General features: G+C 35.7%; 1 protein-coding gene across 2 annotated transcripts in view; it reads left to right on the top strand.

The window, feature by feature from the left end:
- The window catches only part of LOC131398366 (solute carrier family 5 member 4), a 41,918-nt gene extending 29,307 nt beyond the window's left edge, over nt 1-12,611 (top strand). The window contains exons 10-15 of one of the 2 annotated variants that reach the window (XM_058531868.1): nt 36-143; nt 1,817-1,967; nt 4,404-4,572; nt 6,402-6,617; nt 9,240-9,342; nt 12,397-12,611. In XM_058531868.1, coding sequence (XP_058387851.1) covers nt 36-143; nt 1,817-1,967; nt 4,404-4,572; nt 6,402-6,617; nt 9,240-9,342; nt 12,397-12,611 — 962 coding nt within the window. Of the gene's footprint in view, nt 1-35; nt 144-1,816; nt 1,968-4,403; nt 4,573-6,401; nt 6,618-9,239; nt 9,355-12,396 lie in introns of both variants that reach the window. The other variant, XM_058531869.1, reaches the window with a different exon arrangement.
- The last annotated feature ends 3,359 nt before the right edge of the window (nt 12,612-15,970 follow it).

Raw genomic sequence — 15,970 nt, 5'->3', positions numbered from 1 at the left:
ACTCACTGAACCCACTTATCTGAATCCCTCCTCAGAGAAGGTGGCCTGTATCGTACCTTCTGAATGTGTGAAACACTGTGGAGTTGAAGTCGGCTGCACTAACTATGCCTACCCAATACTAGTGCTTGAACTGATGCCTAACGGTAAGAAAATGTCCATGCTCGGATGAATGGATAAAGAAAATAATAATGGAATATTATACAGCCTTAAAAAATAAGGAAATTCTGTCATTTGTGACAACATAGATGAATTTGGAGGACATTATGCTAAGTGAAATAAGCCAGATACAGAAAGACAAATACTGCATGACATCACTTGTATATGGACTCTAAAGAAGTTGAACTCGTAGAAGCAGAGAGTAGATGGTTGCCAGGTGTTGGGAGTAGGGGAAATGGGAAGACGTTGGTCAAAGGGTACAAACTTTCAGTTATAAGATTAAGAAGTTCTGGAGACCTAATGTACAGCGTGGAGACTATAATTAATAACAATGTACTGTATAGTTGAAATTTGCTAGGAGAGTAGACCTCAAGTATTCTCACCCCAAAACAAGAAAATGATAAATACGTGAGGAGATGGATATGATATGAGCCATCAGTAAGGGCCATGGTATAATCCTTAATAATTTTTACTTCCATTAATTCAATTATATGCATCAGATATTTCTTGAGAACCTTCCACAAGCTACCAGCCCTGTACTGGGTCTGGGGTATACAGAAATGAACCAGATATAACTTCTTTTTTTGTTGTTGTTAAAATTATACTAAAAGTTTATTAATTTTATGTAAGTTGTTTGGAAATGAACCATATGTAATTTCTATTAGAAGAATCCTTACTCCTTTGGATTCAAGACTGTCTTCCAGGCCAATCAAAAACGTTCAAATGACCTATTTGTCAATAAAAGAATTGCATAGCCATAAACTTATAGACTCAGAGGACTAGAGGTTAACCATTTTTCCTGCTTTCTTTAGACCAGTGATATCCAAACAATAGACCTCAATCTATTTAATTTACAACTATTTGTTGACTGCCTACTATGTGCCAGACACTGCCCTCTTGCTTAGAAAACATCAGAGGTAGGCACAAAATCCCCTATCCCTTGGAACTCACATTCTAGTTTCATGAGTTAGAAAATAAACTATATAGATACTTAATAAGTAAAAGAGATAGGACATTAGGTGGTAATATTTGCTGTGGTTAACAGAAACAGAGCAGAGTTTGAGGCTCAGGAGTGATCAGGTGATCTTGTACCTTAGACCCATCAAAGGATAGCTAACACATCTGCGACCTTACCTCCCTGACCCACATGAACTTTGTCAGGAGGAAGGGAGCACAACCCACTAGTGATATCACTCATCCACCCCATTCCACACCTCATCCTGGAAGGTTTAGGGGCATTACTAATGGGCAGAGGGAACTGAAGGATGAAGAGGCCATAATGTCTCAAAACCCTCAGCTTTGCCCACCAAAGCCCTCTTCACCACTACCACCTACTAGGCTTCTTCCTCTCCAGTTCTCTAAGTCTTCAGAAAGCCAAAGAAAGATGATAAAGCACAGTTTCCTTTCTAACAATATTAAGTTCCAGCAGATGATCTCCAAGTTCATCCAAGCTCTAAAATTCTCTGCTGGATTATTCTTAAATTAATCTCAAATCAAATATGCAGGAAATGCCATATGATGACGTGTGTTAATAGGCACATCAGTTAGTAAATGTTCCAGGTAACACTTTTATCTTTGAATGACTCTCCGGTTTGACCTAGCCCGGGTAGATCATGGCGTCAAATTCCTAACCACTGATTGTACCCTCTTCCCGCCCCAGGACTGCGAGGCCTGATGCTGTCAGTCATGTTGGCCTCTCTCATGAGCTCTCTGACCTCCATCTTCAACAGCGCCAGCAGCCTCTTCACCCTCGACCTCTACCCCAAGATGCGGAAGAATGCATCAGAGAGAGAGCTCCTTATAGCTGGACGGTGAGAGCCCTGGTTTCTATCTAAAATTTTCCTGGAAAAGTACAGATATAGAAGTGAACTAGATCCTCTTCATCTTTGGCTTTGGTGAAACTAATCATTGAGTTCTAGAGTGGGGGAAGAAACATTAGAGGACATTTAATCCAACCTTATCTCTTTCCAGATGCAAAACTTGGGGCCATACCTTTAAATATAATAGTTGCTTTTTCAGACTTTGGAATTATTGTCTATTTTTTCCTCTCCTCACATGCTCTCCCAACCAAATCTTTATGAAACTCCATCAGTGTTTTTCCTGAGGTATAAACTTCCCACCTACTCTGATAGGTTAATGCATTGTCTCTAGAAGTTTCCGTGTATATCACATGAAGGAAGTAACAGATTAAACCATCCACACGCTATTATGTGGAGTTTATCAATTGCATTCATTAAGAAATAGGGTGTCAAGAGAAACTGACCACCTATTTAAAAGACGGTGCTTTGTTGAAGACAGTAACAATTGCTTTAGTAAATTAAGCACTTAGGGGAAAATTCCAAGGGCTTACTTGTTCCAGATCTTGACTCTAGAGAAATGCTATTGGAAACGTAGAACAATCTGTGTTTCTGTGGTGGAGATGGTGTTGGACTAGCATTCAGTGAGCCCAAGATGCAGTAGTCCACTAACAGGTATATGATCTTGGGCATGAGTCCCCTTTAAGTCTCAATGATAAATTAATGAGTTTTTCTTTTCCTCTCTCTCTTATTAAATGCCTGCCATCTACCAGAATGCAAATATGAAAAAAGGCATATATGTGAAAAATAATTTATTGCTTCATGGGATTTATGCCTCTGTGGGGAAGATAGACAATTAATAAATATATTCTATATCAGATAAGAAAAAGTGCTAGGAAGAAAATTAAATCAGGATTAAAGAATGGGGTCTACTTAAGACGGGTGCTCAGGGAGTCCCCTCTGATGAGGTGGCATTTCAGCAGACCCCTGAGGGAAGTGTGGGAGTGAGCCCCGTGGCTCTGTGGGGATGAAGAGTAAGTGCTGCATTCCTCCTACAGTCATGTGTGTGGCGCGTTTGAAGACAACAAGAGGTGGGGCTGGTACATGGGGAGCAAGTGGGAGATGAAAAGAACATGGTCAGAAAGGTAGCTGGAGGTAAAATCACTCAGGGCCATTTAAGCCATAACAAGACTTTGGATTTTATTCCACATGTGAAAGAAAACAACTGAAGATAAGAGAGCAAGTGAGGTACATGATCTGCTTTCCAATGGAGAGTGGGTGTTATTTATTGAATAACGAGGAGAGTTGGGTGTTATTTATTGAATCCTTATTGTGTTCTAGGTATTGCACTAAGACTTTGCGTGGTTTATCACATTTAGTTATAGCAAGGTTGCAGATGTTTTGTAAAGCTTAAATGAGACACTTGTGCCTCAGTCTCCCACCCAAATGCCTGAGCCCATCTTTTCCCAACCCTCACCTCTCTGTTTCAGGTGAACACAGAGAAGTGATGACCTTTTACAGACAGTCCAATAAATTATGTTCATTTGTTTGTTTGTTTATTCACACAACAAGCACAGAATATGGTGGAGTTTAAAAAAGTGAATCAGGGACCAGCCCAGTGGCACAGTGGTTAAGTTCGCTCACTCTGCTTTGACAGCCTGGGATTCGTGGGTTCGGATCCTCGTGCGGATATACACACCACTCATCAAGCCGTGCTGTGGTGGCATCCCACATACAAAGTAGAGGAAGATGGGCACAGATGTTAGCTCAGGGCTAATCTTCCTCAGCAAAAAGAGGAGGATTGGCAATGGATGTTAGCTCAGAGCCAGTCTTCCTCACAGAAAAAGAAAACAAAAGTGAATCAGTCATGCTCCCTGGACCCCAGGAGCCTCTAATAGGTTCTTGCCACTTACCACTGCTTTAACCAATTCTTTCTACCTGCCAAAGTACTCAAGTAGTAGAAAGCACAAATTAGCATTTCTGGTCAATACATTCAGCATCCTGGGATAGAGGATATTTTAATTCTAACCTGTGCAAACTGACTTAGTTTCTCTCAAGCTAGGAAAAAAGACCAAAACTGGAGTCTGGTTTCTTTATCATACAAATAATTACTTATTAATAGAAATAGTGTGTTTTTTTCTAATTGATATATCGCATAAATTGCATTAGAGAATTATTAATCAACTGCTGACATTTGAACTGTTTTTATGAACAGATATTTAATCTCTTAGTTAAAGCAATTATGATTAATTATAGACAAGCAATTGCTTTCTCGGAATTTTACTGACAGATAATTGTCATGTATGGCATGGCTTCATGTGAGGTCAAAGAGCTTGATTTTATTTGGAAAAATCAATGAATGGCCACAAGAATTAATTCAAGAACTAAAGCACAATGGAAGTACCAATACTGTTTTTGTTTAATATTTAAGTCATTTTGCTTTCTTCTCAGGTTATTTATGATTCTATTAACTGTCATCAGCATTTTGTGGGTCCCATTAGCAGAGGTATCTCAAAATGGACAACTGTTCCATTACATAGAATCAATTTCTAGCTACCTTGGACCTCCAATTGCAGCTATCTTCCTGCTTGCCATCTACTGTAAAAGAGTCAATGAAGAAGTAAGTGAAATTTGGAAACTTTTTCCCTTCTGGAATGAGAAAAAATTATTTCTATCACTGGCAAAATGCATACTTTCTACTCTATTTATACAACTCAAGACCCATCTCAATTTCAATTGTGGTCAACCACAATTCCCAATTGTCACTAAAATGTGTAAATATATAGTGCACACTTATACTACAGTCTTATATTTCTTACAAAATATTATGTACATACGTGGCACTGTGCTGAGGAACATAAGTTTTGAAGTAAGACTGCCAGAATCCAATCCTGGCTCTACCACTTAAAATCGTTGTGGTCTTAAGCAAACCATTTCACTCTGTAAAATGAAGATAATCACAGTGCCAATTTTATATGACTGCTGTGAGAATTAAAAGAGATAAAATATGTGAAGTGCTTAGAAGAAAACCTACTATTAGTAAGGGTTCAAAATATGTTATTTTCTATTATGATATATATAATTGATTGATTAATATGGGCCATGGACATTTAATCCCTTAATTGTTCCCATGTGTTAGCCTTATTATTATAATTTTCAGATGAGGAACAGGTGCAGAGAGGTTAATATCTATGGGTTTTCCACATGTTACTTAATATTAGTAAGTGGAGTCTTGAAATTCAGACTCAGGTCATCCTCTATCCAAAGCTCATACTCTTAATCTCTATGCAATACGGTGTTAGGGAAGAGGAAGAGTTCCCCTCCACCCTTTCCCTTAAGGTTCTTATGGTTGGCCAAATAATTAAAAGACAGGTTAGCAGGAGAAAATAATACCAAGTGTAATAACATGTATACATGGGAGAAACCAGGGAAACTGAGTTTCTCAACAAAATGGTAGAGATTCTCATCTTAAATACTATCTTTGGCTAAAGACAAAGGAAGATATTGGGGGTGGGGGGAGTCAGTTATGGGAGATTACCAGAAAAGCACAGTAAACAAGAGTAAGGTTATTATGCAGATTTAAAGCCTCAACTTCCACATTGATAAGTTTCTATAGATGAGGTCATCTCCCCTCTTCCCAGTACAGAGAGGGAGATACCTTTACAAATGGAGATTTCCCTTATAAATGTAAATGTTTGTCTGGCAACTCTTTTCAGGGCCGCCTAGAGAATGTGGCCGGGGAGAGACAGAATTTTTGATAAGAGAGGCTTTGTGCCTTTCCTATTGTAACATCTATTTTACATCGTATTACAACCATCATATGATAGTTGCTCCTTCCTGAAACAGGTCTTCTACGTTAAATTTTTCATGCAGTTTGGGGGAGGTCAAATGTCCATCAGAGAAAATAATCAAGGTAAAGAGATATATTTTGGGGTGGCCAAATTTTGATCTCCCACAATGCTTTCCCTTAAATATAACATCTCAATCAAGGGAACAGGAGATACATGTTTCCACTCCAACCAACTTCTCAGAGAAAATAAGTGCTTTTAATTGTCAAAAGCTTAATAAAACTATTATAATTATCTAATATTAACTCTGCAAATTGTGTAACATAAGTCATAGTTCTGTTTATTCTACAACATAAATAACGTTTTTAAATCTATATATAAAATATAACTCAAGATAAACTTAGGCTTGAGTCAGAGTAGACAATATCATCCTGGAGTTGGAGAATTAACAGTGTAATGATATTTCAGGACCATAGAGAGCAACATCCCACTAGTAAACATGCGTGTTTGCAACTTTTCCCTGCTTTGGTGACCTTGTGCTCAAGGTTAGACATTTGTTGATTCTGAGTAGGGAAAGCAAGTAGGATGATAATTATGACCTATTCAAATGAGCTTCTCATCTTTTCTAAATATTCTGATTTTGTTCTTGTTTCTTTTGCAGGGAGCCTTCTGGGGCCTAATTGTTGGACTTGTGCTCGGCCTCATTCGTATGATTGCGGAGTTTGTCTATGGAACAGCGAGTTGTTTGGCTGCCACCAACTGTCCTGACATCATTTGTGGAGTGCACTATCTGTACTTTGCCATGATTCTCTTTTTTGTTTCCATGCTAGTGGCGCTGGGAATTTCCCTGTTAACAAAACCCATTCCTGATGTACATGTGAGTAATGAGTAATAGATGTATGCTCATTTTTAAAGAATAATTCTTTGCCTTCTAAAGCTTCAACTAGTGTACAAGTCCCAGGAAATGGAATCACAACACTGTTAGAGCTATAAGGAACCTAAGAGATTATCATACAGTTATTCAACTAAGCAATTTGCACCTAAAATGTGCAAAGAATCAGTGATTAAGAAATATGTGATTAGGAAATGGGCTTCATCTTCAAAAAACTTCACAATGCATTTGAGTGGTAAATCTATGCCTTTGTTATAGGATACCAGGAAGAGAGTAATTAGTATTGCCTAAGAGACTGGGAAAGACTTCACAGCAGAGCTGTTATCTGGGCTGGAACTGTTTGGGGGAGAGTAGAATTTCACTTACAGCACAAACAGTGACACAGACAGAAAAAAAATAATAAGTGCATGGTACCAGAGGGCAGGAAAAAGAAAAATAGAACAATGAGATGCATTTTTTTGCTTTTCAAATTGGCAAAAGGATTTAATATGAATATGTTCAATGTTGGTGAGGATGTTGAGAAATGCCCACTCTCCAAAGCAGTTGGGGAGTGTATGAATTTTGTAATTTGCAGGAGAGCAGTTGGGCAGTATTTATCAATTTTAAAATTCTCATACCCTATGAATCAACAATCCCATTTATAGGAGCTTATTATGTAGAAATACTCGTGCAATTAAGAAAAATATAGGTATAAAGATTTTCTCTGCAACAAGTTTCTAATAGAAAAAATGGAGACAACCCAGATTTCCGTTGCTAGTGGAATGGGTACACAGTAATACCCAGTAAATATTATGCAAGAACCTGAGGAGCCCTATTTACTTTTAAAACGTTCATGATATGGTTAAGTGGGGAAAAAACACTTGCAGAATTAAATAGTATTGTGTAATATTGCCTTTTGAAAATAAAATACGTGAAAGTATTTATATGTTTGTCTAAGCAAAGAAAAAAGTCTTAAAGTATATACACCAGAAACTTTCAATAAGAGGTATCCCTGAGGGAGACACTATAGAGGACCAGCAAATATTAGTCATTTTTTAATTTAAATATTGCTTATATACTAATATTGGTTGGATTTATTACTAACATGTATAACATCTTTTTTGCATTTATCACTCATAATCTTTGAAGCAATACTTACTTGCATATTTCCTTGAGGAGTGGCAAATAGATAATATGTGGATGGGGAAAGCTGAAGCACCGAGTTGTTCAAATTACTTTGCCAAAGACACGTCACCTGAATTCATCACTAAATATTTATGCTGAATATTGAGAGTTGAATGAAAGAACACTAGAAAACACATCATGGTTTTCAAAGAAATATATGTCAGTGTTAAACTCTTTTATGCCAATAGAAAAAATCATAATTTATTATTAATTTTTAGGAAAAAAATTTGTCTGAAGGACCAGTCAGACCATTTATCTAATTTATGTTTATGTTTTATTAACATACTGTAAAGTTTTATCTTTCAAAATGGACTGATAAAAATCAATAGTCATTTCAGAGAAAGTCATGAATAGTCTTGTGGACCTAACCTAACACCGCAGTAAAGAGAAATCTCAGGAAGATGGTTTTTTGGCAAAACTAGAAAGTACCTGGTCCAAGTTAGAATAGGAATTCAAGGAGCTCCAATAACAGAGTTTTAACAAAGGAAGTGGATTTAGTATAAGAATTGCTGTGATTAAGAACGTTATGAAGCTATAATTAGGAATCTTAGTGATAAGGTAGAAGTATATGCTTGTTATGTCAATATCCAATAAGAAAGCCAATTACAAATTCTAGTAAATCTACACAGGAAAGTCATGGGCCAAATACGGGGCCAGTTAAAATGAAACATGACTTTGAGCATATTATGGATTATAATTTTAAAAACCCATTTGACGCTTGGAACAATTTCCTTAGAATGACCTAGAGCTGCTATTTATTTATTGTGTCCAAACACATGTCTCGGATCAATGGCACACAAAAAAGTCACATAATAGCATAAATGCTACTTGTTTTCAAATTTTAAATCAACATACAGATGAAGCCTGGAAATCTTATTTGTATTTACAGGAAACAATTAAAATTCTATAACGTTTAACAGTTTTAAAATAATGGTAGAGTTAACAGAAGTTTGGAGGTGGGGATGTGTAAGGGTATAAATTGCTGTCAGAACTCAGTAATAGTACATAGGTACTATCTAAACCTGATGCATCCAGAAATGGAGCTTGAGAGAATATTTGAAAAGTTATAAAAGTAATCACTGGATGAACTGAAAGTAACAATGATGTAGCTAATAACAGTTGAATGATAAGGACAATGAGTGAAGCCGGGGTATGATGTTAGTTAGACAAATCTTCAACTTTTATGAAATTATAAATCCAGAAGTAGGAGTTTTAAACATATTATTTAAGAGTTTTTAATATCTACCAGAAGAATTAAAAACAGAAATAATTTTTAAAAATTGGTGTGTTTAGGTGAGTAGGTGTGGTAGGACCTTTTCATTGTGTTGTATACTCTTTTGTGCTATTTGATTGTTTTGCGCTATACGGTAAAAAAAAATACACCACTGTAGTGTTGTAAACATTTGCCCATCACTAATGGACTTCTCTGTGGTCTCTGGGCAGCTGCATCGCCTGTGCTGGGCTCTTCGGAACAGTACAGAGGAACGAATTGATTTAGATGCAGAAGAGAAAAGATACGAAGAAGCTGATGATGATGTTCGTGAAGGTATTATCCGGCGTACATTTGGTTTTCATGCAGAAACTCTATGTATCTGAACTCATTTAGAGTTTGGGTTGTTTTCTTTTTAATACCACTAAATTCAGTTTCTAAAAAAGCTGTTAGATTTATGGCAAACTGAAACTTTAAAATCTTACTTTCCCAACAACCAAGACAATCTGTTACATATGAAATCTGCCCATTCATCTGCCTGTCCATCAGTCTGTCTGTCCATCCATCATCCATCCATGGATCTGTGTGCCAGCTCTGAGGTGAAAATCAATTCTAGTCTCTCCTGTCCCCAGTCACATACTAAATGTTCAACAAATCAATCTTGATTGATTAAGCATCTTCCCACCTTCTTCTCCAACCTTATTTCTCACTATTCTCTCCAATACACCCTCCATTCCAGCCAGGCAGACTTCTTCACTTTTCCCCGACATGTACCAAGCTCCCTAGAATAGTTCTACCTCCTCTCCAAGAGAAAAAAAAATGCTTATTCTTTAAAACTAGGTTCTATTCTCATTTCCTTCATGAAAATTTCTCCAGCATCCACCCCCATGGGTCTTTGTTTACTTGATGTCTTTAAAACCACCGACAAAGTTTAGCACTTCAGGATATGTTGTCTTGAGCTGTACACTAATTGTTTGTTTTGAGTTGGGTTCTTCAAATTGAAGGAAGAATCAATGCCTTCTACTTCTTTGGGGCTTTTACATCAGTGTTCTTGAGTAAACTTCACCTATAATTTTCCTTTCTTATACTTAGTCTTTGTCTGGTTTGGGTATTAATATCATAGTGTTCTCATAGAAATGAATTGGAAAATAGCTCTTTTTTCCATTTTACGGAAATATTTCAATAAGATTGGAATGATGTCTCCATCAAAGTTTTAGTATTTTGCCAATAATACCATTAGGGCCTGGTGAATCTGTGTGTGTGTGTGTGTGTGTGTGTGTGTGTAAGGGGGGCAGGGAGAGAGAGAGACAAAAAGAGACAGAGAAGATCTCTGATTAAACTCATATGATGGCTATTGAATGATTTAGAGTTCCCATTTCTTCACTAATCAGTTTTGAAAAATTATATATTTCTAGCATTGTGTCTATTTAGTACACATTTTAAAGACATTGACATAAAATTATTCATAATATCTACTTATTGTCTCTTCCATATCTACTGCCTCTGTAGTTCTGTCTTCCATTTAATTCCTAATATAGTTTTTTGTGATTTCTCACTTTTCTTAATAAATCTCACAAAAGAGTTGTCTATTTTCAGAGATTGGATTGGTGGTTACCAGAGGCGAAGGGGAGAGGGAGGAGGGCAAAATGTGTGATTAGGCACATGTGTGTGGTGATGGATTGTAATTAGTCTTTGAGTGGTGAACATGATGTAATCTATACAGAAATCAAAATATAATGATGTACCCTTGAAATTTATGTAATGTTATAAACCAACATTACCACAATAAAAAAAAAAGAGTCATCTATTTTACTTTTCTCAAAGCATCAACTTTTGGCTTTGTTATTTCTCTCTATTATTATCCTTCTTTTCTATTTCATTACCCTCTGTTCTTGTTTGTACACTCTCCCATTTACGCTATTTGGGTTTATTTTGTTATTTTTTCTAACTTAAGTTGGGTATTACTTCATTAATGTTCAGCATCTCTTCTTTTCTAATGTAAATAACTAAAGCTATACATTTCCTTCAAAGATGCATCTTTTGCTGCATCTCACAGCTTTTAATTTGTAGAGTCTTAATTACCATTTATTTCTAGGCCTAGTATTACTTTCATTATGGTTTTTCATATACCTAGTTTAGAAGTATTCTATTTAGAAGTATATATACCATAAGGTTTAGAAGTATGTTTTAAATTTTCTAATGCTGCAACAAATAACCTTGTGGTTAAGTCTTTTGTTTTTTGGGTTTGTTTTTTTTTAATGAGAAAGATTGGGCCTGAGCTAACATCTGTTACCAATCTTCCTCTTTTTGCTTGAGAAAGATTGTCGCTGAGCTAACATCTGTGCCAATCTTCCTCTATTTTGTATATGTAATGCCACCACAGCATGACTTGATGAGCAGTGTGTAGGTCTGTGCCTGGGATCTGAACCCAAGAACCCCGGGCTGCCAAAGTAGAGCACATGAACTCAATCCTATGCCACCAGGAAAGCCCCAAATCTTTTGTACTTTTGCCAGTATACCTTTTGGGTAGATTTTAAGAAGTTTTATTTTGGGGTCAAAGTGTTAATACCTATGCAATATTGCTGTATACTGCCAGATTCCCCTCCATGGGAATTGAATCATGCTTTTCTAGCAACAATGTGTGAGAGTGCCTGTTTCTGCACACACTCATTAATATAATATATTGTGAGACTTTTGAGTCTTTGTCACTAATAGATGAATAGTGGTATCTCAGTGTAGTTTTAATTTAAATTTCTCTCTCTTTTATTTTGTGAGGAAGATTAGCCCTGAGCTAACATCCGATGCCAATCCTCCTCTTTTTGCTGAGGAAGATTGGCCCTGGGCTAACACCCATGCCCATCTTCCTCTGCTTTTTATGGGATGCCGCCACAGCATAGCTTGACAAGTGGCGCGTCAGTTTGTGCCACAGATCCAAACGTGCAAACCCGGGGCACTGAAGTGGAGCACGCGCACTTAACCACTATGCCATGGGGCTGGCCCCTAAATTTCTCTTTTTTAGTGAGCTTAAGAACCATCTGTCTTTTTTCTTTGAACTGCTTATTCGTTTCTCTAGTGTAGTTTCATGGGGTTGCTGGTGTCTCGTCTTCTCTATTTTTAGAAACCCATTATATTTTAAGGATATTAAACTCTTTGTGATGTGAGATGAAAATGCTTTTCCCCAATTTGTCATTTTTTTTTACTTTGTTTATTGGACTTTATGCCATGCAAACATTTTCTATTTTTATATAATCAAATTGATCTATATTTTCTCAGGGATTCCTCTAATGCTTAGAAGTAGTTGTAATCATTCTTTACAGTCGTCTGTACTACAATGACAGGGGGTTTATTTCCCATGTTTTGTGATCATTTGTTTGTCTTTCTTTGTTTCAGATAATCCTGAGGAAACTCATGGATGTCTCAGGAAGGCTTATGACTTATTTTGTGGTTTGCAGAAGAAAGGTCCCAAGCTGAGCAAAGAAGAAAAAGAAGCCCGGAGGAAGAAACTGACAGACACGTCTGAGAAGCCCTTGTGGAGGAATGTAGTGGACGCCAACGCCATTATCCTCCTGGCAGTGGTAGTCTTTGTCCACGGCTATTTTGCCTGAACTCTATCTGAACCACTAGAGTGTTTATTAAGCAAAGAATAATTTTATTGACTTTTCACTTTTACAGTTTTTGCATTGCAAAAGGGAGATAAGCAGTTGGTAATTTTATCTAATGAGTGACTATAGAGTTGATTTTTAGCTTTTGTTGCTTTTGTGTGTCAATAAAAAAAGAAAAAGAGTTGATAATTTAGAAAGCCAGTGAGCTGACTCTACGTGTGTGTGCAAATAAGGAGCATTGGGTCTAAATTCTTTTTTTTATATAGCTCACCAAGCAGATTGTCCTACCTTATCCTTGTTTCCTGCAGTTTCCAGAGATTTCCACTTGGAAGGAATGCCTCTCCCTACTCTGCCTCAGACAGTAATCTCCTTATCTACAAAGCATGACCTCTTCCCATTTTCACCTTACTAATCTCAAAGATTTGGAAAATAGAAATATTTTCTAATAGTTGAGTGGAAGTGAGCTAAAATTCCTGTTTTAAATACTTTTACAAATTTACTGGAAATTATTAGCTTATGTCTTAAATAAAGCCATCCCCACTAAATGCTAGCATATCAAGCCATTAATTTTTAAACCATTTTATTAAAATATAATTCATATACCATCAAACATATCTGTTTAAAGTATACAATTCAGTGTATTTTAGAATATTCACAGAGTTGTGCAACAATTACCACAATCTAATTTTAGATGTTAGCATTAATTCATTTATTGACATTGTTATTTGAATATGCTCATTTCTCTGTCTTTATTTCTGTTTTATTTTGACATCTTGAATGACAATTATCTCTATGTAGGATTATACATAGGTTTAAAACATACCTTTTTAGAATGTGTAAGGATACATGCACCCCTATGTTCATTGTAGCATTATTCACAATAGCCAAGACTTGGAAGCAACCTAGGTGCCCATCAAGGGATGAATGGATAAGGAAGATGTGATGGGGCCTGCCCAGTGGCACAGCAGTTAAGTGCGCACGCTCCGCTTCAGTGGCCCAGGGTTTGCAGGTTCAGATCCCCGGCGCACACCGACGCACCGCTTGTTAAGTCATGCTGTGGCAGCATCCCATATAAAGTAGAAGAAGATGGGCACAGATGATAGCTAAGGGCCAATCTTCCTCAACAAAAAAAAAGAGGAGGATTGGCATCTGTTGTTAGCTCAGGGATAGTCCTCCTCACAAAAAGAAAAAGAAGATGCGGTATATATACACAATGGAATACTACTTAGCCATAAGAAACAATGAAATACAGCCATTTGTGACAACATGGATGGACATTGAGGGTATTATCCTAAGCGAAATAAGTCATAGGGAGAAAGTCAAATACCATATGATCTCACTCATAAGTAGAAGAGAAAAACAGCAACAAACAATCACACAGACACAGAGATTGGATTGGTAGTTACCAGAGGGGAAGAGGGGAGGGAGGAAGGCAAAAGGGAGGATTAGACACATGTGTGTGGTGATGGATTGTAACTAGTCTTTGAGTGGTGAACATGATGTAATTTAGACAGAAATCAAAATACAATGATGTACGCCTGAAATTTATATAATGTTATAAACCAATGTTACCACAGTAAAATAAAAATAAATTTAAAAAAAGAAGTAAATCAACAAATTAAAATGCTTTTAATAGATTACATAAGAAACACCTATCTATCATAATGTTGTGAAAATTCAAACAATGCTTTGGTCTATAGAATTAAATATAATACTCTGCACTGACAATTAATTCATCGCTCCCATCTATTCCCACTAACTTTCCAAAGGAATAACTGTTAACAGTTTAAAGCATATGTTAAAGTAATTTTTCTATTCCTTTATATATATACATGAACCCACACGTGTTTTCACATAGTGCAATTTCACATTATGTGTTGTTCTGTAACTGGCTTTTCCATATAAAGTTTATCTTGGAGATCTTTATCTATTAAGACATATAGATATCCCTCATTCTTTTTAATAGTTGCTCATTATTTTATAAAGTCATTTACTATAATTTGACCATTTTTCTACTGAGAATCATTCTGTTGGTTTCAATTATTTGCTATTATCAACAATACTTAACTCACATACCTGTATATTCATCTTTTTGCAAATTAGTTTTATTTTCTTTAATGATCTATTCCTACAAATAAAATATTGTCACGAAGTATGAACATTTAATATATTGATAAAAATTAAAAATTTGTGTTCCAAAAAGTATTCACCTATTTATATTCTCACCATCACTGTATGAAAGTTCCTATTTACTCACATCCTTGATTACAGAGTATATTACCATTCTTAATATTTGTCAATTCCATGATTGAAAAATAATTTCATTTTTTAAATTTGTGTTTCTGCACTTATTAACAAGATTGTATGTACTTATATATATTTACTAGCTATTCATATTTTTTCTGCTGTGAATTTCTTGATATATTTTACCAATTTTCTAATTTATTTATAGATATTCTTTAGATAGTCGATTATTTATTATTTGCATATGAATTGCAAATATTTTTTCTTGCAGTGTGTCTTGCCTTTTAACTTTATGTTGTTTTTTGTTGTACAGAAGCTTTAATTTTTATTTAGTCAAATTGTTGCATATATTCCTTATAGTTTCTGAATTTTGTGACTTACTTTCAGTAGTTTGTCCTTTGTGAGTTTTGTTGTCATTATTTTGTTTTGTTTTGTTTTGTTTTAAAGAATGTGCTCAAATCCTACGTTATTTAGCAATTTATTTTTCTCTTTTTATAGTACATGGTGGACATCATTAATCTCAACTAATGTAGAACACATGAATTCATTTTAATTTCTGACTAAGAATTTATAATATTAGATATATTTGATTTCCTTAACAATTCCACTTTAGACAGATATTCAGGTTGTTTAAATTTTTTTGCCACCACAAATAATGTTGCAGTAGTCATCTTTATATATAGATCCCCACTGATGGTTCTATTTCTATAAGATAGAATCCTCAAAGTGGTATTACTGAGCCATGGATACATTTATTTATATTTTTAGTAGATATACTGACAGATAACTTTCCAAAAAGTTGAAGCAATTCACATTCCTATCAACAACAGAAAAATAATAAGTCTGTTCCCCTTCAGGCTCAGTACCACTGAAAGTTGTTACTTTTTCAAAAATTGCTAACCTGGTGAAAAATATTATAGGCGCTCTAATTAATCATCTATTTTAACTTTAGTGAGTTGCCTATTTATAAATTTTTCCTATTTTTCTATCTGGTGGTTATGATGGGAAACATTCTTAAGTAAAACAGGAAACCTAGAAATCGTAAAAGGTAAAAATACATATTTAACTAAATAAACTGTTGACATTTTTTATATCAAAACAGAAGTTAAAATATGGAG

Source organism: Diceros bicornis, chromosome 35, assembly GCF_020826845.1.
Source record: "Diceros bicornis minor isolate mBicDic1 chromosome 35, mDicBic1.mat.cur, whole genome shotgun sequence".
Lineage (NCBI taxonomy): Eukaryota > Metazoa > Chordata > Mammalia > Perissodactyla > Rhinocerotidae > Diceros > Diceros bicornis.
This window is presented reverse-complemented; position numbering and strand designations above follow the sequence as displayed.